Consider the following 25,092-nt stretch of genomic DNA (forward strand, 5'->3'; position numbering starts at 1 on the left):
ATTCCGTTCGCTCGCCAAACGGTGGAGGAGAGCGCTCGTTTCACCGCACTCTCACACAAACTCCGTTGCGCTCTCTCGCATGCGGTTTGTATCAAGGGGAAAAACTCCCCCATTTTCCCATATCCTGTTTTTCCATTAAATATTTTATTGCGCTCTCCCTTCTCTCTCTCTCTTTTGCTCCTTCTTGTTTCTTTTTTCTTTTGTCAGTATCAGCAGCAGCAGGACTCTTATTTGTTAGCCCACCGTTCTATGCATACACAGCAAAGCGTGTTGAAGAGATGGAAATTTGGGAAAATATATCGAGAGTCTTTTATCGTTGAATATCCTCCAATACAAGCGTTCCGATTTTGTTAATAATATTGCCATCGGAAAGAATGGCTTCCCAAAATGGATCTAACAATTTAACTACTATCACTATCTTCAAGTGATGATATTTTTTATGTATTACTGACTAGACAAACTAACACATAGCGGGCCCAAGCCAGCAAAAGGTCGTTAAAATCAAATAAACCAAGACAAAAACGAAACGGAGAAACAAAATCCCACAAAACGAGCAAAAGCATCCTCTCGCGGATGTGCCTCCAGTAAAAAGCACATCATAATAAATGCCCCCCCCCCCCCCCCCCCCCCCCCCCCCCACCCGGTGGTGGAGTCGACCCCAGGGAAAAGCGAACTGCACCTCCTTCCGGACCAATTATATTAGCATTAATTGATGTCATACTTCCAAGCTTCCTTCTCCGGTTCCTTCTCCTGCCGTGTCGTTCCGCACTGTTGGTCCCAAGGTGTCAGGCGTCGGGTGCGAGCGGCTAATTTGAATTTTCGTAATAATAAAATCAGTCTGTACCGCCGTGACGGTGACGGCATGGCCGCGAAGCCGTAAATGAAGAATGACGCGCGATTGAAGCGTATTGAATAAATACATCACACGCGCTACCATTCCTTTGTGAGTGAAATGATAATTTAAGCGCACTGTTCGACCCACCTAAAGTAAGGGCTCATATAATGTATATAACACTTTACAGACCTTTCTCTGGCACTAATTTCCTCCATTTTTGTGCTTTGCGTATCTTTCCGTCCTTATCTTTAGCAGCCAACCGCAACGCGCGCGTTGTAATCCACTCGCCGCGAGTTAATAGTCCGTGGCTTTCCCGACGGTGATGAGTCCTCCGATTAACGATCAGCTGCTCTCGATTGGCCGCACACAAACACTGATTGCACAACCGTAACCGACGCCAGATCCTGAAACGATGATAAAGCAGTCAGTAATATGTATTGATTGTTCAATCGAGAGAGAAAAAGAGAGAGATCCTTACAAAGCGATACACAACAGCCCACCACCCACAGAGTTTTTGCTCGTCATTCCGTGGAAAGGGCGCGGGGGGTCACCATCAAAACTTCCCATCCCGATGTCCATGGTGTCCATGGGCTTTTGTGTGTGCACGATGGGTATCAAGACATCAACGGCATTTGCGAGACATGGGGCCAGGTCAAATCGGCCCCAAAATATGATGATCTCTCCCGCCTCATCTTGGGCGGTTCTTAATGTTCAGTGGGAAGGATCCTCATCATCAGCGTTACGTTACGTCCGGCCCGGGTTCTGTTCCCCTGTTCTCTGGTGTGTCTGTTTTTCCCCGCAGGTTTCGCCTCGGTCGAATGAATATTTCATTCGATTTTGATGCATATTTCGACTTTTCCTTCCCGGAAAGGGCGCACAAGACCGTACCCCGTCCGTGGTAGGAAAATTATACGTTCACTTCTTTTTTTTTTGTTACTGTAATCCCCCACTTGCCTTTTATCGGATGTTTGCTGCTTACACTACCGCCCGGTTGGACGAAAGGGGCCAAGGAATGCTAGTAACATAAACCTTTCGGCTGGAAAGGAACAGGGATGGACGGAGAGGCAGGACGAAACAAAATAACGAAACCGATTACGGCATTTGGTTTGGATCAGATTTCCTCATTAAAAGGGAAAAGGAAATGCATTACGGAGACGGCACATTATAGTTAACTATTTAAAATCACTTGATAAAGTAAACGTTACTACAATTTACTCCTCTTCTAAGTGAGGTATATCCAAAATGCATTCAGCTGCAATGGAATCGTTAAAATAATTTCCCATGAAACTCCTGACCATAATTAAAATTTATTCCATTTCCCTCCAGAGCGATTCTGGGAAATGAAAGGGAAAGCGGGATTATGCTTCAGGCTGTGCAGAATCCTTTTTCCTAGCGTGGCCTCTTCCGCTCTGCACCCATCATTGGGTAAGCTAATCGTTTGAAGCATTTGAATAATGAAATATTCATTCTGCATCCTTCACACAACCATTTTCTTCTTTAGCCTAATGCCGGAACCTTGCTCGCGGAACCCAGTACATTATCACCCGAACACACACACCTACCGCCGGTTCATCGTAAAACTCATTTTTCATTTTCCAACTCCACGCAGCAACCGGGGAAGGAAAAGATAATTTTCTTTGACACTTTCATTCTCCGAAAATGGAAAACCATTTTACAAAACCACCTTTTCGCTTTATAAGGCGAAAGAGAGAGAGAGAGAGACAGGGGGATAAATGAAGACCGAAGATTCAGTGGAAATGCATCAGCAGGAGAAATTAACTATGCAGAATGTGTGCAGTGGAGAGCAGCATTTTAACCAGCACGGCCATTGCATGGGACACTTGAAAAAAAAACTGCACTCCACCCGCCGAACAAGTGCAGTGCAGACAGTGCCGCTGTTGGTAGCCGTTCGCCGCCGGTGTTACTGTACCACCTGCCTACTGGCTTCCCTTTCCTTGCGCTTTCCACAAACACCGCGTTGCAATTATTCTTCTTCAAGTGCCCTCGAGAGCATTAGCTTTCGCATTTTTGGAGCAAGCTCTCCTGTGCATTTCCCTTCCATTCCCCGACACTGTGTGCGCTATGTACGCGAACTAGTTTTGTTTGTTTGTTGGTACTCCGTTTGCATAAACCTGGTACTTTTCGTGTGCTTCTGGTGCTTCTGAGTGCTGAGCATAACGGACGGAGGGAGCTTTGATTTTAAATGCACAGCATGGAGCTACCGCTACGTACCACTTTTTGGGTTCATCTTAGTAGAAGTTGGTTTACAACATTGGTTTTACAATAGTTTGAGATATTTTCACTATTTTAGCTAAACGCACGAGTCCGATATTGTTTGGTGTCATTCGCATCCGGCGACTAAAACGCGTAGCTCGATAGAGTTATTATCCTTCCGAAGGTACGGAGCGTTACATTAAGGTATTATCATTTAATAAATAAACAGCACAATAAAAAAACACATAACTTAATTTCTCAGTTAATTCAAACCCACTGCCCACTTCCGCATTCCTTGCACAACAACACCACCACCATCACCACTACAGTTTAAGATTTAATCCAGACAACGTTTCATTTTATTACGAGGATGGCGATTTTTAGTCTTTGCTGCTACACTTAAATTCTACCATTAACTCATACACGCCTTTCTCTATCCTTTTTCGTTAAGATTTCATTGCTTGTACGTAATTGTTTCACTGTAACTGATAGGAGGAAAAACAACAAAGTGTTTCTTTAGAGCTGTTCTCACTGCGTACGTTAGGCGGCAAGTGGCAAAACTAAACCACACTATGAGAGCAATTATAATTTGTACTAATACATAGTTATTGAAATTGTTCAACCTATAAGACCTGTTTGCTCTGGGTAATGTTAGTTAACTTACGTATGTTGATAAGAATTTGGTAAAAAACAAAATACAATCAAACAATCGATTGTATCAAAAAAAAAAAACATTACACAATTTGGAATGAAACTGGTCGAAAATGGTTAAAATTTAAACCTTCTTTTCCTTTTCTATCTCACCACTGGACCCATACGGTGTGTCGTATTTCTGTGTTACGAATTTACACTAGCATCTAGAATTCTTCGCTTTCCCTTCACTTTCACTATCGGTAAGGCCGCTATGGTGCTTTATTATCTTGACATTTGGTCGGTTAGTAGTCTCATGATACGACTAGCTTAAGCTATGGTAGTAGTTTGATTCTTACGGTAGCCTTAGCCTTTTAGTAAGTAACAGCAATGCAACGAAAAGCTCGTACAGCACTAAGCTTTCCAGGACAAAATCAGCTTCTAATACTTGACCCTTGTTGTGATACATGTTTTGCTCATTCTGATTGTGTTTAAAGGTTTAAATGTATGCTTCGAAAGTATGTATGAGATTATAGAGAACTTAATTTATAGATAATTCTTCCTTTCTACAATCGTCCTGAAAATATTGCTAAGGAAAACGAACACAAATAGGACGTACTATTCATTTGTATCTCTAAGACGCTTCCATATCATGTAAAAAAATGTATACTGAACAGAGAAAACCATAATATAATCTATTTAAGTAATTAAATGGCTCTGACGTATGTAGATCAACGCACAAGTAACAGAAAACAAAACACAATGTTATTGGTTATTTGATAGTTTTATGAAAAACACACCTTTGGTTAGAGAAAAGTAATAGAAAAAAAAGTAAACAGTAACACTTACTTTTCATTAGTTGAAATAAGAAAAGATTAGTTATCGTAGCTTATATCCACGCGTTATTCGAAGGACGAATAGCAGGAGAAAACGTATCAACGAGACTGTGAAAGATATGTAAAAAAACATATCGACGAAGGTTAAAAAGAAAACAAAAAGATTAATATGAAATGTAAGAAAAGTGCAATTAAAATCGCACAACTATAGCTATTGCTTAAGTTTTTTGGTATTGTATATAAAGTAGCTAAAATATATCGATAAAAAAACCTTCTAATGTATTGACATTATGGACAACAATTCCCTATTAATGCTCTATCGATGGGACACTCAAACGATAGCATCCTAAACGCTAAAATCAATGGTATTAATTCCAACGCTTTGTCTAGCAAAACGGGGACGCACTAATACAATTAAATTACGCACTAGCTCGTAACAAAAACAAAATTATAATTTACATTGTGGACACTGCAATGCAAAACACGCGACACGTTGAAACATTCGTCATAACTGAGGAATAAATATGTAAAAACAATTTAAAAGTATTGCCCTGTCTTATATCAAGTAGCTGCGAACTAAAACGAAAAAAAGCACTTCATCATTACACCTTATCGCCGTGCACTCGGAATCGGTAGAGACAGGTGTAGTGAATATTGCCGTGGTTCGATTCGATGCGTAGTTCAACAATCTGTAACGGTTGGTTCCAGTCGTTGTTTTGCACCGGGAAGTACTGCACACTACTGCCCATCTTGTCCAGGTACTCGTAGCTGCCCAGCAGGACAGGTTCGGGATCGTTCAGTGCCACCAGGCCCTGTGATGTAAGAGAAAGCAATAAGTAAGATACCGCTACCATAACTTCGTCTTCGTTCGACTTAGAACTATTGCGGAAACTATGTCTTACTACGGAATACGACATGCCATTAGTAATGGGATGATGAATGGTGGAAAGTTTCAAACAAGGAATACGCATTTTAAATTTGGATCTATCAACTGACACTAACTAAAGGGGTTCCCGTCACGAAAACTTCTTGTTCGCCGCATTTGCGGCAACTACCACACGATACAGATCCACAGGAGACACAATCGAGACCTACCCAAACAGTGAAGTGCTTCGGGGCTGAGCTAATTGATCCGTTCGATACAAGCAGTTTGGAAATATGCTCCAGCGTGAAGCCAGTCACGATAATCTCGGTATTTAATTGTATGACTAGAAATAGAAGAGAAGAAATAAGCAACAGTGGAAGAGTTGGTACTAGAAAATGGAATGGAGTGAACGCAGGGATGAATAAACTAAGAAAAAAGGTACATAACATAAAACAGGGAAAGGAAAGAAACTGACAGTACAGAAGAAGTACAGTAACTTAATGAACTCAGAGTAAGGAAAGCAAGATAAACAAAACAATGAACGGAAAAAAACAAAAAAAAAACATAAAAAACGAAACATTTATCGAGCCATACGATACTGATTGAAACAAAAAGAAACGGCTAATGCAAAGCTAGTGGGTTATTGCGCCACTCACCCAAATATCCGGGGAATCCTTGGAACGCCCAGCACTGGCCCGGTTCCATCGTGGGCGAAATGACCGTTCGCGGTGTGTTGGACGGATACCATATCGGTATAATGCCGAAGATACGAAATTCGGCCGAACTCGCCTGATAGCTTTCGGTGCACCGGGTCGACAGCACCTGGCCGCCGGCCGATTCAAGCGCGTAGTCCACCATACCCGTCTTGTCGGCATCGTACACTATTAGCGCATCGCGGACGATTCGCTTCACATCGTCCTCGGTGAGGTTGGAGCTGGTAAGCTTAGCCGGAGCATGATCCCCTCCGGTCGACGTTTTACTCTCTGAGGTAACAGTTGTATGGCTGGCAGTGGAAGTTTCCCGTACCGATTCTTCCTTCAAACGAAGCATCATTTCCATGCGCATCTGTTCGCTTATTTCCGCCATCAAACGACTCGCGGCCCGATCGATTTCCTCACGCACGTCCACATTTACCTGCACCTGAATCTCCTCCAATCGCTGCTCTAGATGGTCCCGTGCTACGAACAGCCCGTTAATCCACGCACGCAGATCACCATCGGCAATGTCTTGTTTGACGTTAAGGCCCAAAATTGTGATAATGTTCTCGCGAATAACCTTATTCACGCCTTCATACTTTTCCTCCCTTAACGCGTTCAAACGATTGTCAATGTCGGCGAGCAGTTTTTGGTACAGCTCGTTACTCTCTAACCTGTAGGCTTTCAACTGCTCTTCGAACTGTTTTTGATTTTGCTGCACCAGTACGAGGCGTTCCTCCCATTGGACACTGCTGCTCAGCAGCTGTGCGCTAAAGTGTGCCTTGATATCCTTCAACTCTTTCCTAAGATCGTCCACCAACGCTTCTCGCTGGCGTTGATCAGCCGTATCACGATCTTCAGACTGTGCGGCACTGTTCGCAGCGATTCTTTGATCGATGAAAGCGCTCAGCTTATCGGACGACAAAATACGCGCTAAAATATCCTCCAGCTGAGAACCACCGATGACGTAGTGATTGTTTTGCACCGTAATATGCTGCTCAACTAATCGCTGAATCTCGGCAATGTATTCCTTCGACAGCGCGACGGTACCTCCTTCCGGGGTAGTGTCTTCGCTCTTGGACGATTCCTTGAATAGCTGGGGATAGTTGGCTTGCATCGATTGGTGAACCTTTTCCGCCACCTTATCCACATCACTGTCTGTTAGATGGTAGTTGTATGACTTCAAGCTTTCCTCGATTACTTGCGCAACGTGGACGGTAATTGCGGGCGTTATAGTTTCCTTTGCAGCCGACTCGGTCGACCTCTGCAACCGTTCCACTTCTAGTTTGGAAGCGTACTTTTGTTCCATTACGCCGTCAATATACCCATCGATGTACCGCATCAGTTCTTCGAACTCTTCCTGGCTGAGGGTACGTTGAAGTGTGTTGCGAATGGTTTCCCGATACGGTGTGTCTTTTTTGAACCCATCGCCCACAATCCAACTCCACGACCATGCCCAAGGCCAGGAGATGGCCGGTATCCAGCCGAATGGTGACAGTGATGTAAGGTACGACGATGCGGAATGCACATTCGCGCGGAAGTTCAAGTTCTTTTCGTTCAAGTACTGGTAAAACGACTCAATGTGCACTTGCGAATCCTTGAGGTTTGATGGAAGAATGCGGGACAGCGATGAGAGGGCGAGTGTGGCCCGGGACGATGCAGGCAACACGATCGTTTGATCTTCATCCGCCATCAGGTACGCTAAAATGAAAATCATAAATTAGTTTCGTGCCATATCAAACGATAGTTTGTTTCTAAAAGGTGAAAGGAATAAGGATGAAAGGGTATTGCAAACATAGATGTCGCCCTCTAGCCTTCTCTTATTCGTTAAGATGAACGATTGTTATGTTATTTGTATCAATGTCCACAAAAAAGGTTGAAAATTTTCACATAAACCGGTCAAAACTCTGCAAACTTGTAAACAAAAGTTCTTGCAGCAAACTTCACGTTCAAGTAATAATTCCTTCATCCCAAAACAATTAATCACACGAAAGAGAAGTAGCAGAGAGAAGGATAGAGGACGGACGTACATTACAAAAAAAAAAATACGAAATACAAACAAAAACAAAATAGAAATAAACTTCTAACAAATCGTAATTAGGAAAGTAAAGTGTAAAATAACACAAACAGACAAACAGAAAAGGCTAATGCTTACCTGTCACTAATGCAATTTCCCTCTCTTAAGAAGCTCGTTCAGCTATGTGCGCGCGTACAGACAACTTCAAGTGTATCTTCCAAATGCCGAACATTAATTTCTTTACTAACGTACGTAAAACGGAGGAAAAAAACGCGCATGTCGATCTCGCTTGTCTCGCTGGACAATTGGATTGCGTCCATACGCTCTTTATTTTGTAACTCGCGTAAACTTTACTGGCCTATTCGTGTGTTGTAACGAAGTTAATTGACATGTTCTTAAGTAACGTAACTAGCCTAATCTCAAATGACAAAAAAAAATCAAACAAAAGCATTTCATGTAATGTGCAAGATACAATCAGATGTGGGTCGAAAACTAAAGAAAAGTAAAATAAAACTTTTCGTGCTGCTCGACATATTTTGCGTAACTAATGTGTACAACAGTAATTTTGCGGTACGGGAAAGCAACTTATTCGTAGTTATATTGTATCCTTTTCCTCTATCCATTCTCTTACGGAAACATTATGTTAATTTTGAGAATTATTTTTCGTTTGCTTTTTATGTAATACATTTTTGCTCGGTGGTAGCATGATGGCAAGTGGTGTTTTAAAACAAAAAAGGATAATAAAACCGTTTAAAAACGATATCTAATCGTTTTGGAAGTTTGCAAACATTAAAACGAAATAGAGAGAGAGAGAGTGTGTGTGGTACATTTCTATCGGCTTGACTTAAATCGTGTGATAATGATTGTGATGAATCCGTACGCTTTCTTGACGGTTACACTTTTAAACCAGAATAAAATTATGGCATTACGAAGATCGGCCAAGGACCTTCCCTAGCCTGCTCTAACCGATCATTAACTAATCTAACAGTATTCATTAAGCCAAGAAAAATTAAATGGAAAACAAAATGAAGCAAAAGAAAAATAAACACATGCTAACACGGTAGAGCAAACAACTCCTCTACGGGCGCGCACGCCATACACATTTAGGCACTTGATTCTTCGGGCCCTCCTTCCCACAGCTGGCGGACGGCATCGGCCGAATTTTGAGACGCAAGCTTCAGCTGGTCAAGATAGTACCCGGTCAAATCGGACAAATCGGTCCACCGATCGCCGACGTACTGCTTCACCGACTCAGCGTCGGGAAGCGGCACGGTTGGCATTTTCGGCATTTCGGGAAGGTTCGGAAGGGTGAGTTCGGGCAGGTCTGGCAAACCAGACGGAAGGTTTGCGCGAACCGCTTCCAGCGCAGATGGATCTAGATAGAGCAGTGTACCTGTAGAATGTATGTTGGGGGGTTTTGGAAAGAAGGCCACGTGAGGGAAGTGAAAGAGGGCGACAGAGAGAATTTTGGGTTAGAAAAAAAAAAACAATCACAATAATCCCGCGCAAACACATTATCAATTCGATTAAAGGAAATATTCGTTTCACGCGTGTACTTAAGTTAACGTGCAGCTCAAGACACGGCACAAGTTATGTGTAATCTGACAACTGAAGTCTCGCTCGAGAGAGAAGTTGTACCTGATGCAACACTTACCTCCGATAACCAAGAATGGTAACAGCAGCAACAGGAACAGCAGGAAGCGACGCTTTCGTTGACCGCCCTGTTGTTGTTCAGCATTACCTGCCCTTGTTTGAAGCAACCAAGCGTCCAAAAACATAACAGAAGATATGAACATATAAATGCGCTTAAACACATTTACGAAGAAGGACGTCACATAACCGGATACGCGCGTAAAAAAGCCTACAAAAAAATGAAAACAATTCATTAAATATTCGAGCCATCCTGTTGTGGACAATAAATACCTCGTTCGTCTTCAATGCGCGTGTAGTACATGTGCTGTTCATCCCGACGGCGGAACACGTTGCGCACGGAATCGACGAACGTAAAGCAGTACGTCACGATCGACAGGAAGAAACGACTCACGATCGAACGATGCTCGATCGTTACGCGCTGCTGCTGCCGATGGCTACTTTTGCTCTGCAACAACTCATCCGTCTCATCGTTCGAGTCGTACGGATTCGATCGGATCAGCCGCGACCGTGCCGAGGTATAGCGCTCGCGTATAAACGCTTCCTGCTCGGGATTGCGCTGGATCATCGTTTGCACGCGTTCGGCGTGCTTGTTCAGACTCGGCCGGGACATATTCGGCATTGCAACCAGCCCGGGAGCTACCTCACGCCGATGGGGCGAAAGCTCCGAGTACGTGTAATCCGTCTTGGGGTACTTGTTCCAGTACTCGCCCGCCTCCAGGTACTCTTTGTAGGCCGCATGTTGCTGCAATTCCTCCGGCGATAGCATCACCTTCGCCGTGGTCTGCTTTTGGGCGGCATTCTTGGGTGTGCTCGTGCGAATGACAGCGGCCAGTTTGGTGCTTCGCGTCGCTGTTGTGGCTGTGCTTGAAGACTTTTGCGCGTCGGTGTCTTTCTTTGGCGAGGTCGAAAGGCTTTCCTTCCCCGTGGTCGCACTATCTTTCGCGTTTGCTTTCGCAGTGGTCTGTGTGACGGTTTTTGTGGTGCTAAGCTTTTCCTTGCCACCATCGAGAATGACCGTGGTCTGCTGGGTGGTGGTCATCGTTGTTGTGGTATTAACGGATGATTGCGTCAGCTGGCTTGTGGTTTTGGATAGTTGTGCGTTTGCGGCCACTGCTATTGCCGCCTGCCGTGCACGGTCCGGCGATACATCCTCGGACGAGTAGTCTGATGTTACGTTGCGGGCAGCACGCACCGTGTTGGACCGTCCTTGAGCGGTCGCAACCGACTTCTGGACGGTGGGTGATGCTTCCTCCTCGATCATACCGACCGTAGGCGTTTTGCGCACTTTTCGACCGGGTGATGTCTCCGACCCGTTCACTTCACGGTCGGAGCTGACGCGTAGATTCATGCTCGGAGTCTTGGAACGTGACCGTCGCCGGGTATCTATTACATCGCCAATATTCTGTGGTTGAGACATGGTGAACGGGTGTACGACTGATGCTGTTATATTTTTCTATGTCTTTGCACTACTATTGCCAGAAGGTGTTTATTTTGCTTCTTCTATCCGGCCTTGGGTGTCATCTGAAAGAAAAGGAAGATAAAAAGAAGACACAATAAAGATAAAGGCACATAAAACATAGATAAACAAAGTGGCACGCACGACCATGTTTGTACGCGGTCAGCACAGCAACCCATGATCATTGAAACCCGTAGCAATAGCTACACACACGCACACATATTTAAGAACATAGGTAGGCGGTTGTACAAGCAGAACATGAATTCTTAGATCAGCCTACGCACACACTACACACTACTTCCGTTCGGGCTGTCCACGTCACCTAAACTAGAAATATTAGAATACTGACATTGAAATTCAATAACTCGCTCTTTTTGGTGGCTTCAAAACACGCTCCCACTACCCGCAACAAGATCTCACACCCAAGTAGGCGATGTGCAATTAACACTTCACATGCTTCGCGCCATTCATGCCCCATTCATGGTGTACACGTTAAATGTAAACAATCTTGCAACTTGATTTATGCTTTTACAAGGCTATGCAACGGGGCTTTGCTATGCAATGGTTCAAATGGATTTTTTTTTGTCCAAGACACACTGTGAGTTACAACACGCATAATTATATTAGAACACTTTTTACTCTGTACTTATTTATGCGACACAACACCACCACTTCATAGCGGTCATGGCCTGCTGCAGGAATCTTCTAAACTGATTCGATCGACGATCGAGGAACGTAGTCTGACAATTCAATACAATATCCCGGCCTTTGTGGCGGACGCATCAACGTTATCGTTCAGTTTCAGTTTGGACCTACCAGGGAACCTCTATCCAAGTGGACGATCTAGAAGGGTTTCACGTAGCTGGGTACTGGAGCTTTAAAAGTACTTTCTCTGCAGTCCCTTTGCTCTTTAAAGCAATAAAAAGATTTTATGATCGCGTGGTGATTCTTCTCATGCGTGACTGGTCGAATTACATCAATTTCGGCAACCCCTCTAGAGAGTGCAGCGGTGAAAGACAATCGCGTTATGTTGTGCGAATAAAAATACAGCTGCACTTTAAAGAGAACTTCCAACCGCTTCCAACGCACCGTAGTGCGATGCAGCATACATCATCATTCTCATGTTTATTCTCTATTCTTTCGCTTCACCGCACCGAAACCGAATGGGGCGTATGGGACGCATCTGTTAAAAATAGGATCCCCGTAAACAAGTGCGTCACCAATCGTCGTCGTCGGGTGTATGCTGTACAGAATGGTAAATGTTTCTTGGGTGAGTGCGTGTTGGTGTGGAACATGGTCCGAGGCCCGGTTTCTTCCACCGCCACACTTCTAATCCGATGGTCGGTTTTGATCGTGTGACGATTGCTTTCATTTAAAGCGCACGCCGTTGGTCGCGCGTGATCGCGGCGCGCAAGACGACCCGTGTATCGGCGCGCAACGGTTGGAGGTTTTCGAATTTTTGATTATTCGCTCATTCGCGTTCTATGCTCGATGCTGCCCCACCCTGCTCGTTTGCTTGAGATTGTTTGCACCGTGCACTGCACCGTGAAGAAACCGGATTAGGGTGTTCGATCAACCGGTCCATTCGCTGCGTACGGGCATGTTAGCCAATTGAGTAATGCGTCTGTAGTGGTTATCTTGCCGAGGGTTGATGATAAAACGCCATGCTCTTGAAATTTAGAAGAAGCGTATCAATCATCATTTGCGCTCGAACAGCGAGTGTGCTTTTCTAACCAATTCTCGGATGATCGACCGGATTGCGAAGCCACCAATTATGCTTTTCAGCGGTCCACTTCAGATGCGTTCGAGGCATGAAAGCAGAACGTTAAAGGGCACGAAAATCAAGAGGTTTAATGTGGTTATAAATAAACAAACTCACTTCATACGATCTCTCTTTTCCTGTGGCAATGCCGAAGAAACTGGAGATGATCACCACACAACCCACGGCCCAAAAGCCCAAAGGCAATGTGCTGCCTCGTCCCACTGCGATACCGTGTTACCGCGGGAAGAACAAGCAAGCCGTACAATACAAACAACATCGTAACGAAGCAGCGGTAGCACCCGCAGGGGACGCGTTACCCTAGAAGTTCGCGTCATCCCGTCGACGCATCGATGAAACACTCGAATTTCGACAAAATCTTACACAAAATCAACAGTTCTCCAATGTACGTACCTGCAGTGATGTTTTACCGATGTTTTGAAACTATTTCTACCACAAAACTAGCAATTTTTACAAGAAATTTTAATCCATTTTCCACTACCCGTGCGACACACACACTGAACGAACAAAACTACCGCTCCGGATGGGATTCGTTCACAACCGGACCTGTCAAACCCACCGCCAGACGTAGACAGGGTTCTTAGCGGCATTAGCAACCGAAGAACTTTTCGTTAGGTTTTCTGCCAACGAAGAAATCCAATTTTAGCTTGAATTATAATACATATTGCTTAGTCATAAACTGTTTTGAAAAAATTTCTAAATTTGGAGCTGCAGTTTGAAGCTTTCTTAGTCTAATAAGTGAAGAAGTTTAGCTTTATACACGAATTAAAGTTATGACAACAAAAACAGTACACCGCGTCGAAGAGCCCTGCATTGACGAATGCTTTGAAACTACCCAATCAACATTTGTGAGTCAATTTCGAAAACCGTTTCAAGTGGAATTTTTACGGTCCGGTTACGGTTTACGGCGTTTTGTAGATATTCTATTCTTTATTTCCCTCATAATTACAAATCCATTTGCTACGGAACGAAAATAAATAAATTGTGGATGTAGATTATACGTGTTGTTGCTTTTCTGATGTCTCGTGCGTTCGTATGTTACCGCACTGGGTAGTACGACTGGGGCGGGTGTAAGAGGGGATTTCAATGTTGCATTTGGAATCGAAAAACTAACGCTACTACATTGCTAACTTGCAAATTAAACTAAAATCGAACCGTTCGACAGGGGCAGGATAAGGTTTTTGGTTTGATTTTTGCACCGTAGGATCTATGCACCAAGCAAGTAGAGTACGGAGCGTACTGTTGTACGCCTAATACTTCCGGCTGCCTGCTGCTGTCGGTGGTAGTCGTGTTTAAGTAACCGATTAATGTTTGAATTTAACATTTCGTTTAAGATGAAGCTGCTAGTTTCCTTTTTTTGGTATCGAAATACTTTCCTTTCTGCTATCGACACACCGTTTTACGCACGTTCCTTGTAGTTCCTTGATCTACATCGTATCCTTTTTTTTCTTTGTGTGTGTCTGTGTGCTATCGAACAAAAGCTGCACTGGGAAGCGGATGTATGTGCAGTGCTTTCCGCGGGGTCTTGTCTCTTTACTTGCTGTGAAGAGCAGCCGTCTCCAGACCGGGTGCGTCCTTCTTGGCGATACCCGACAGTAGCTTCTTGATTTCGGCAATCGCCTTGCCCGGATTCAAACCCTTCGGACACGTTCGGGTGCAGTTCATAATCGTATGGCACCGGTACACACTGAACGGGTCCTTTAGATTGTCCAACCGGGCGGCAGTGCTTTCGTCACGCGAATCGATAATCCAGCGGTAAGCCTGCATTAGCACCGCCGGTCCAAGGTACTTATCACCGTTCCACCAATAGGACGGACAGGACGTGGAACAACACGCGCACAGAATGCACTCATACAGACCGTCCAGCTTGGCACGATCATCCACCGACTGGAGGTACTGGGCATCACCCTTCTTTTCGGAGCTTTCGTTCCTGCAAAGACACAGTGTGCGATGAGAGTTAGGTCAGTAGTTACTAGGCCATCGGAGGGTCGAAGCTGATAAGCAGCACACATACTTGCGCTGTAACCAAGGCTGAATCGAACGGTATTGGTTGTAAAAGTTGTTCATATCTGGCACCAGATCCTTTACCACGTACATATGCGGTAGAGGGTAGATTTTGGTCGGTTTATCCAAGTTGTCCGCATCGATTTTGCTGATGCAGGCTAGCGTATTGGTGCCACCGATGTTCATGGCACAGGAACCACAGATACCTTCACGGCACGATCGTCGGAACGTCAGCGTGGGGTCCATTTCGTTCTTGATCTTAATTAGTGCATCCAGCACCATCGGCCCGCAGGCGCTCAGGTCGACCTCATACGTCTGTTTGCGAAAGAAATAAAACGATAAATGTTGCCATTGCATAACATTCTACGTGTGTCTTTGTCTTGGCTCACCTGATTGTACGGTTTCTGCTCGGGCTGATCCGGATTCCAGCGGTAAATCTGGAACTTTTTAACTTTCTTAGCAGCAGCATTATTGGCAGCAGCCAGGTGAATGTTTCTGATCTAAAACGAAGCAAAAGAAAAACCGAATCCACGGCACGGTTAACATTAATTCAAAATCGTTTCCAGTGCTAACTTGATCGCGCGTTGGCCTTGTTGACCTACACGGTGGCGTGGCGTAGCGTATGCATGAATGGTAGACAGAGAAGGCCGACAAGGCAATTGGCGTGTACGAGGCAATAAAATTTGCTGAATTAATTTGCGTCACACTCGGTTAGTGGCCGCGTGCCGATCGTGATAATTTGCAGCACAAATTGAGAAAGAAAAGGGAATGGCGACGAAAACAGGTCTGGCGCATTCCAGATTCCACGCAAGCTGTAATCAATTAGTGGTGAGACGTGTTGACCCGTGATCACCTTTCATCCGCACAGCCATCACTTTCCTTCGGGTGCCGTCCCGTGTTGGCGCCAAGCCAGGGAAGCGATAAGGTTGCCCATGGTTCGGGTTTACGATGAAAAAGGAATTGACAGATTGGTGACCCCGAGAAATATTTTCTACGATTCCATCAAAACACTGCTGGAACCATTTTTAAAAGCTTCGTGCTTTCGAAATTATCACACTTTGCACGGTAGACGTTATATAATGGCACACTAATTTAACACGGAGACAATGTTGGTGTGTTTTGGTACGTGCGTCAGCATCCGACTTATCCCAGGGGCTTATGGGTACGTTTGTTAAATCCATCCACTCCACCAGCAGGTCGTTCTAACTACGATATTTCTGGAAGGAAAACCTGCCAACAAAACCCGCCAAGGGGGTTAATGGCATTACCTGGCCGAACGTTCCGCGGCAGGCTAGCAGAAACTTGAGATCCGCAGCAATTACGGCCATCGCTTTAGCTGCGAAGGTTTTTCCTTGCACACAACGCACACACGAAAACACACAACGAAACGGAGCTTAGGAAGCGTTCGAAGATTGTTTTGATTTCGACGGGCGGCGACGAATTCCGCGATTTTCCGCTGGCACGAAGATCCTGACCGATTTGTGTTGCCCAAATTTGTGAAATAAGAGGGCACAAAAAAGTGCAACAAATCAAGAAACGTTTTTTTTTTCGTTTCGTTAAAAGATGGATCTGTTTGACATTGGTTTCGTTGAGTGGTAGTTCCAGTTGACGCGTTTTTCGTTAAATGTGAAATAGTTTTGACGAATTCGTTAAAAGAAAATCCTGTTTCAAATGTTTCGTTAAACATCATTAGACCGTTATTTGTTCGTGCTAAGTGCGGGAAAATACCGAACTATTATAAATATTAAATAGAAATCTTTATAGATCTGAAGAAAACAAACAAGTTAGATGCAGAATGCCTTGATTTGAGCAATAAACGAAAAAAGGTTTATTTAACAATGTAAAATCTTCGAATGTTTATAAGGCGATAGTAAAACCTTCTTCTTGAAAAGAGAAAATATTTGAAAATACTTTATTATTTCATGTCCAATGTATGGCGCAATCATATTCGCCGCTTCTCCATACTACACTCATACACACACACACTCACAAAGACACCATCTCCCACGGCGCGCGCTCACAGTGCTGGACAATTTTATTTCCCATCTACCGTTTTGTTTTAGAATAATATTTCTACTTTTGTTCAACTACTATTTCTGTATGCTTAGTGGTTTTAATGGTTTAATGTCTTCATGCCTCAAACGGGCAATCTAGTAGGCGTGTAAGTGGCGTAGAGAGTAAGAACTTTTTTATCGATGGAATCTTGTTAAATTGTTAAATTCATAGCTACAAAGTATGATACAGAAATGGTTTTTTTTTTTGGGGGTGTTGGGGTTCATATTTTGAATCGTGTAATGAGCAGTATTTCTGTCCCATTTTTAAACCCATTGTACCATTTGTTCATTCGCGCTGTACTCGCTTTATACGATAGTAGTACAGTGGTGTACTATGTACTAAAAAAATAGTTAGTCAATAGTTCTGTTAGTCTAGCTTGATTATGAAAATGGTTGGCTAACTTTCTCCATCACCACAGACTGTTAAGATGAGAAAGTCGTATTACACTTCCTAGCATTACCAATTCCTATTCAGAAGGATAACCACATTTAAGTACCGACCACCTACCCTACGTGCGTCAATAATCGTCGGAATGCAATTGTTCCCGCATGGCTAAACACTCTAATAAACGTTCTCCAACAAACAGATCAACTAGCGGTGTAGAAAAAGGACTGTTCGTTTCCTCTGATCCTTCCAAGAGAGGAGGTGAGAGCGAGGAACGATTACCTCAACGTCTTATTCGCTAAGTAAATGGAACATGCACTGTTAGTGTTACTGATAGTGTATTTTTAGTACAATTAAGTGACCGTTCTATCTGTCTGCTGCTTCGCGATTTAACCTTCTCATCCGTTTCCGCATACAGGTGGAGACCGTTATTTTTTTTCATTTAGAATGTGTCTTCTTTTCGTATGACTTCCAAATGTACAGCACATAACACATACACATTAATTACATTTAGTTTTACGTTTTTTCACTACTGTTTTTGCACACTACGCACAATGGCTACCGGGGTTATTATTTTTTCACTTCTAGCGAGTCGTCACCGTCCACCTTGTTCCAGGCAAAAAAAAAGGATCCATAAAAGCTAGGCGAAAGGCCGGGTGGAAGAATGAAATGTAATGCTAACCGTGCACAGCACAAGGATCGTGCCGGAACGAGCTGAAAGAGCCACATTTTTTTGAGTGTGGTTTAAACAAGTACAACATTGTCCGCGACATGACGAGTGTGACGCGTGTAACCATTCTGTTTGATGTGGTAAATAACTGCGTTTGTTATCGATACTAAGCGATAGTTCGCCAAACATAAAGATCCATCTGACGCCCTATATTTCTTCACTACAAATAACGACTTCAGCCCACCGTTATGTGCAGGTACCCGCTCCCATCCCTCCCGCTAATTGTTCTGCTGCTAATTCTTGTTTGGCTTTCAAATTGGAGTTAACCTTACAGTTTTCTTTGCCGTTTCGTTTGATATCTCCTTGTGTGTTTGTGTCGGTGTTTTTTGTTTGTTTGTTTGGTTTAGGCATACATACACATTGGTGTGAGCTTTAGTATGAGTTTTTAGTAAAACAATAATAAGAAAAACCCAATTCAGCAATGACTTTAGAGTAAATTACTAATGCGCTACACTCTGGCGAATTGCGAATACACTGCATAACCAATAAATGAGTGTTTCCAGTAGACTAGGATTATAACTATGTGCGTTGCTGTAAAAAAAAACAACCAAAATGAAACTCTCCATTAATATTGTTAGACGCGTGTGCCAGGTGGTGATAGTGTTCGAAATGTTGTATGTTATACTAGGGATGTTCTACCCCATTTGAATGATTGTCGATAAAGACGCTAACATTTGTGGCATTATCTTAATTCTTCATGTTTTTTTTGAGTTTGTTTGTTTGTTTGTTTGTTTGTTTGTTACAACACTTAACCTCAGCCCTGTCCGTTTGCTCTCATTCACATTGTTTCATTCACAGATATATCTCTTGTTTGTCCTATCTATCGCCCTCACTATCAATCGAAGTATTTAGTCTCAGCAAAAAGGTACAGTAGTGAAACATGCGTTGTGTTCACGTGTTGTGAATTTTTAAGAGTTCCCTACAGCTAAACAACACCCTTTCAGGAAATAATCACCATTGTTGTTGCTTACATTCAATTCAAAGGTTCGCTTTTGTATGTTTTGTTTTATGCTCTATCGTTAGGTGCAAACGTGAAACAGTGGCAGGCTCGCCTGCAGAACATCGATATAAACGTTTATTACACACTGTTCCTCTACTAGGTGACATTTATATTTGATCGCCCCAATGTTTATTAACGTCTTGCTACGGGATGTCCGTTCGAGGTTGGTGGAACGAAACTGTATTCAATTGGGGGTTTTCATCACACACATCACACACTGTACGAAACATGATTGTCTTATTGAGAGTTGGTTTACGGGGGGGGGGGGCAAAAAAGAAGTCATTAATGAACGTTCGAACCCAGTTCATTGTTGAGCATTACACACTACCAACGGAAACAAATAGTAACTGCTGCTGTTTATCTTCGTTTAACTGCTTTAGAACATCTCTCTTTCTCACTCTCCTTTCCTGTTATCTTGTGTTCTCTCTTTCTGTATTTATAATCACTATTAGTACCTTCTTTGACATTTTAACGATCATTTAGCTGCTACACGATCGGTTCCTCGCTACACTATTTACGTAAGATCACATTCACATTGAAACGATTTGTGTTTTTTTTTTTGCTATTTATGAACTCTCGCGTTCTTCGTCACACAAAAGGTGGAGTGCAGAATCGAAAAACCGGAGGTGGGCATTTATCAAACATAAGTGGTGATTGGTGAAGCGATTTGGTTTGGTTTGAAACCCAGTTAGCGAGAGAAGAGGTGTTCCGGTGTTTGTTTGGTAAAGGTTTTTTGTTTAGGTCGTATTTACTCTGCCTTCCTCCAATTATACATCCAATACTGTGAAGATCTACGTTTGGTTTTGTATTTTTGTAAGCTAGGCGATGTGTTACTATTTCCATTACACTATTCATTTGGGTTTTTTTCTTGTTTTGTTTTTGCACATCGACGGAATATTGTTGTCTATTCTATCGGTTACATTTTATTATATTTGTTTGGAAAGATTGTCGGCTAATCACATGGAGATGCGTATGTTCGTTATGTTTTTGTTTCTCTTTTCCTCTCTTTTGTTCGGATGCTAGTAGTGTGTGTGTGTGTGTGGGGAGGATGGGATATTTTCCATTAGTGGATATAAAGTTGCATTTGGGGTTTTCTTACAAGCTAACAACACATTTACGCTAACAAAGACATGTCGTGGGGCTGGTTATTTTGATCTGCAAAATAAAGACCCATTTCTTGAGCCACCGTTTGCTAATACTGATTTGTGAAGAAGTGAAGGAGCTATAGCTAAAAGGGAGAGGGGAAAGAAAAACAGTAGGAAATGGATTTCCAGCTTTGGACCAGCCAAAGATTTCCATTCACAGTTTTAGCAGGGACTTCATTAGGAGCAGTATCGAGTAAATTTGCGCAGCACTGTGTAAATATACGCATAAGTAACCTCACTGACCCTCACTTGTAAATAGCATTTCTGTTTTCCTTTTTCTTTTGAAAAATAGTTTAGTTTTAGCGTTTCGTGTGTTTCTTATCCTTAACATGCACTTGATATTGACATTTGGCAAACATTTTGTCGTGTAAGATATTTTATGTGCTAATATTTGGTCGCGAAAAAAAACACAAATGGATGCTTGACGAAACGCAGCTAAACTTAGTACGAAGCAAAATGGAAGCCAGAATAGAATGTGTCGTGATTGCAGAATTGCAAGATATGTCAACTAAAAACATGCGTCTATTTTCACTACTTTAACATTCGGTGGATTTTTTGTGAGGTGGCGCTCTAAGACTGGCATGTTGCATCATGCATCAAACAGAGCGTCGCCTAAGTAAACGCATTTGCTGTGGCACATACTACGCACTACAAGGAAACCTTTCCGAAACATCGCACACACACATTCAAGGGAGCTGATGGGAGGAAAATGTTTTATAAAGAGTGTGTTTTTTTTTCCATCGTACATATATTCCAAAGGACATAAAAAATGTCCAAGAAACATGCGCCATTTTTTTCCATAACTCCACGGCATGCTGAGATGAGCTGACTTAGCGGTTGTGCATTGAGTTTAATAAGTGCATCTTGCAGACTGTTGGTTGGCATTTACATCAGCCGGACAGAAAGATAGAATAGAATAGAGACAGACAAAACAAGAAAACGATTACAATACTTTAACGCCGAGATGTTTATTCAACGAGAGAAAAAAAGGCTAAAAACAATAACACAACTTAAATACTGCGTTACAACATAGTTACGAAACATGTCAGACAGGAAGTGGTAGTGTTGGGTACTGTTAAAACACAAACATTTGCTTCGGTAAGAGGTTAGACACAAAAGCATATTGAGATGAATTTATCCGCTTCAAACGAAACGATTAGATCCAAAATTGCAACAGATTTCATAGAGAGAGAAAGAGAGAAGGAGAAAAAAAAACGATACGATCGGAAGTTGTGGGAATGGAATTAATAAATACTTTCAACAAGCACTTCACATTGGAGTGCATTCCATTGGGAATGGTATCTTACTAGCGTACTTTGCGCAACGAACAACGAAACCCAACAAAATGTATCCCGCTGGCTGCTAATTGGGTAATTGGGCGTCCTTTTGTGTGCCTGTGTTCCCAGCATATCCTGTGGAACCGGGAATGTGACAAACCTTCGGTGAGTGTCGCTCGCTGTGCTTCGGCCCATTCACTCCAATCACTCAGCAGCTCGACGGTGGATGGGGTTTGGTCTCTCGGTACCAGCTTGACCAGAACGGGTTCCATCCTGACCTGGGAATGGGTGGGTGGGTGTTTTCACAACTGCTAACGATCGTTTGCTACCGTCGGACCAGGCGGACATGGTGGGTGGCGTTTGACTGCCCGCCTTAAGATCGACGCGGTTCCACCTTTTGTGACATCGAGTTGAGCACTCTTTGGTTATCGATCGTCCGGAAGCAGCGGATGTAGTTGCGGATTTCGTTCTCGTTTTTCGGCGACGGTGGATCGAGCACTGTTTTGGGCAAAACGGGAACGGAAAGTGGTAAGTAAAAACCCACGCGCGCGTGTGTGTGTGTCCAACAGTGCGAAACAGGACGCAGGATGCTTACCAAGATGGCGTGATCGACAGAAGCGTACCGCACGCATCGTTTGGGCCATCATGTGCATCTTTTCGAAGTTTACCAACCCGTCCAGGCTGGTTTTGTTGCCCTCGTGGGCGAACGTCATGTCCTTGAGCAGCAGTGGCATAAAGGGTATAACTGGGGGTTGTAGCTTTCCCACCGACATGCTAAAGATAGAGAAGAAATTAATATTAATACCTAGAAGTGGAGCCCCCAGTGTGGGTCTACCTCCCTTTAGAAAAAACACCTTCAAACGATTTCATTTTAGTGTTCCTAACACGTTCTGCCATTTTTTTTTTTGGTAACGAATACGAAGAACTCGTACAAGAGAACTCGCCACCCTCGGGTAAACCTAGTTAACAATTCTCATTGGCCCACGGGCTTTTGATTCCCTTTTTTCTTCCACGAAAAAGTCAAACTGATAACGATCCTTGGCTGGGAAGTGTTTGATTTCTTCACGACCCCCCCCCCCCCCCCCCCCCCCTTGACGGGGTGCGAAGAGATTGACTCCTCCCAATCGCTAAGCTGAAAAGTCAAAATACCGTGTCGGTACGTGTCGGTGGCGGGGAGAAGAAAAAAAACTTTTGCCTAACGAACTTTTTCCAATTTTCAACCTCCAATGTGGGTGTATCGATTGTGGGCAAGCAGGTGGGTTTCGCCATATTTCTTTTATGCGCCATCATAACCACCGGAAGTCAATCCATCGACAGCCGTGTTGAAAGTTACACCCAAAACCTCCTTATGTGATAGAAGAGCTTTTGCTGCCCAAACGTTCCCGTTCCTCCAAATTTTTGGTGATGGGGAGTTTGATGATTGTGATCAATTTTCTAACACTGGCACAAAAAAGGTGAGTTCCATCGTCTGGCGGTCTGAAAAGCTGAACGTTCCCTCCTCACCAACCCAGTGGATGTCACTGCCGGGGTCGTTGGGGTACGGTGGTTCAAATCCCATCGGCGGAAGTGTTATTTAAACTTCTGATGAGACACCTTTTACGAGATTTTCGGTCGGCAAGATTAAGCTATTATCACATGATCGCTGTGTGGCCGTGCTCGCATCAGGTGTGTTCGTGTGCCGTGCACATTGCTCGGGTGGGTGTTGTGGTTGGCGATAGACACCGTGGTACACACCGTCGAAGGAACGACACTCGACACTCCCCATGGCAGGAGACACCGAGTGGAGAGGATTTAATTTGATTTTCAATCTTTGCCTCTTAACTGGATTTGGGAACGGACGACCGAAGTCTTACGATAGATGAAGGAGAAGGAGGAGGAGGAGAACTCCCGTACGACCGTACGAGATCGGAATGAAGTTCTAGTCAGAAGTGTGAGAAATCACTCCACATCGCGAATCCTTGTGCTTCCGAAAGCTTTGCTTACCGAACAACGAGCAGATTCAAATATGTCTTCGCTTCTCGACCTAATCCCGCACCGAGTGTGTGTGTGTGTGTGTGGAAAATCCTGCTCGATTTTCCAATCACCCCTTTAAGAATGGAAAAAACGGCACATACGATGGAGTCTCCTGTTGCTCCGCGCGACTGGGGCGGTTCAATTCATCAAACTGACACCCAGTAGAATTCGTTTCGGTCACGGCAATAGAAAAGGACGTTTTGGGAAGTGGGATTGATAGTGCGTGGTATGGTGGAACGTGGCACAGCACAGCGAGAAGGAATAGCGTAGCGAAAAGGCACGTAAACAAGAACGAATTGATTTTCGCACGACACGAACACGCGGTTCCGCTGTCAGTTCTTCGGAAGCCATCCGGCTTGGGGATGGTGGTGCGCTGATGGTTTGTGGAGAATCGAAGAACCCCCACACAAGATTAGACCATCAGCGGGAATGGATGGCTGTGGTGTTGTTTTAAGGGGACTGCTCGTAACGGGTGAGATCTTTATCGGAATTAAATTATTTGAAACCAAGACATTTTATATGTGGGACTTGAAAGTTACGTCTCAATATCCAACTCCGTGTGTGGGAGAGTTTCACATGACGACAGCCATAAATCTTCTAACCGCCTACCACGGCCCCGGGGGTCACTTACCGATAAGCACGATGGTTACGGCTTGGATCAATCAGTGCCTCGTACTCGGTGAACAGCTTCCGGAACTTGGACGGTAGTTTGTCCCACGTCATCGATAGCCGCGAGACGGCCGTATTCGAGAGACCCATCACGATGGCGAAGAATGCGTTCAGGTTCTGATACTCCTTGCAGCTGAAACGGGACGGCGGGACAGTGAGTACCAGTTTCTGGACGTTGGGACTCTTCTCGATGCTACTTACAATGCCGCTAGTTTGATGAACTTTTTCACCAGTGACATCCGTTTGGTGAGATTCGTCGTTGATACGATTTCCGTCACTACCCAGTACTGTATCTCGTTGAATCGTCTGATAAATACGTCCAGATTTGAGGTGATCTACAGAAATAAAATAGAGACTGGAAATTTAATTTCTTTCAAGGATTTAAATCTGAATTAAAGAGTTTGAATAAAGATTTCACTCTTTAGAATCTCTTTAACTTGTAAACATATCAACAATTTTAAGTAAGCGACCAGGAAGACGGGGTGGGTGCAACGACCTTCAAGTCATGATTTAAATCATGAGTCAACTCGCGATTTAACGCTTCACGGCGACCATCAACTCATTTTAATCGTTGTTTGTGGGATATTGTGTCCATTCCCGAGTTAACACAAGAGTCGTGAGATGAATGTCGGCATGAAGAGTTAAATCTCGAGTTCACTCACGCAACAGTTCGCCCATGTTTAAATCGTGAGTTGAAGGTCACTGTGAAGAATTAAATCACGAGTTAACGCACACAAGAGTTAAATAGTGATTTAAATCTTGAGTTAAAGATTAAATCCCACCACAAAGAGTTAAATCCCGAGTTAACACTTTTAAGATCTCATAATTCTTGAT

The 25,092-nt window shown here is 43.7% G+C and overlaps 3 protein-coding genes across 5 annotated transcripts in view; all 3 read right to left on the reverse strand.

Annotated features, from left to right (window-relative positions):
- Window positions 1-4,746: 4,746 nt before the first annotated feature.
- Window positions 4,747-13,597, reverse strand: LOC128300713 (klaroid protein). Its single transcript, XM_053036876.1, has 6 exons — window positions 13,375-13,597; window positions 10,016-11,266; window positions 9,747-9,953; window positions 6,037-7,776; window positions 5,611-5,723; window positions 4,747-5,327 (listed from the first exon to the last, which is right to left on the reverse strand). The coding sequence occupies exons 2-6, from the start codon at window positions 11,160-11,162 to the stop codon at window positions 5,118-5,120; spliced, it is 3,417 nt and encodes a 1,138-aa protein (XP_052892836.1). The 5' UTR covers window positions 11,163-11,266; window positions 13,375-13,597; the 3' UTR covers window positions 4,747-5,117.
- A 285-nt stretch (window positions 13,598-13,882) lies between these two features.
- Window positions 13,883-16,525, reverse strand: LOC128301071 (succinate dehydrogenase [ubiquinone] iron-sulfur subunit, mitochondrial). The gene is made up of 4 exons (XM_053037383.1): window positions 16,254-16,525; window positions 15,375-15,485; window positions 14,996-15,300; window positions 13,883-14,911 (listed from the first exon to the last, which is right to left on the reverse strand). The coding sequence occupies exons 1-4, from the start codon at window positions 16,311-16,313 to the stop codon at window positions 14,515-14,517; spliced, it is 873 nt and encodes a 290-aa protein (XP_052893343.1). The 5' UTR covers window positions 16,314-16,525; the 3' UTR covers window positions 13,883-14,514.
- A 4,329-nt stretch (window positions 16,526-20,854) lies between these two features.
- LOC128301082 (rap guanine nucleotide exchange factor 4) overlaps window positions 20,855-25,092 on the reverse strand; it is a 104,472-nt gene continuing 100,234 nt past the window's right edge. For all 3 annotated transcript variants that reach the window (XM_053037397.1, XM_053037398.1, XM_053037399.1), the window contains 4 exons: window positions 24,460-24,593; window positions 24,221-24,391; window positions 22,172-22,350; window positions 20,855-22,074 (listed from right to left, as the gene is read on the reverse strand). In XM_053037397.1, the coding sequence (XP_052893357.1) occupies window positions 21,950-22,074; window positions 22,172-22,350; window positions 24,221-24,391; window positions 24,460-24,593 (609 nt within the window). In that variant the 3' untranslated portion in view covers window positions 20,855-21,949. The remainder of the gene's footprint in view (window positions 22,075-22,171; window positions 22,351-24,220; window positions 24,392-24,459; window positions 24,594-25,092) is intronic.

Source organism: Anopheles moucheti, chromosome 3 (assembly GCF_943734755.1).
Source record: "Anopheles moucheti chromosome 3, idAnoMoucSN_F20_07, whole genome shotgun sequence".
NCBI classification, from domain to species: Eukaryota; Metazoa; Arthropoda; class Insecta; order Diptera; family Culicidae; genus Anopheles; species Anopheles moucheti.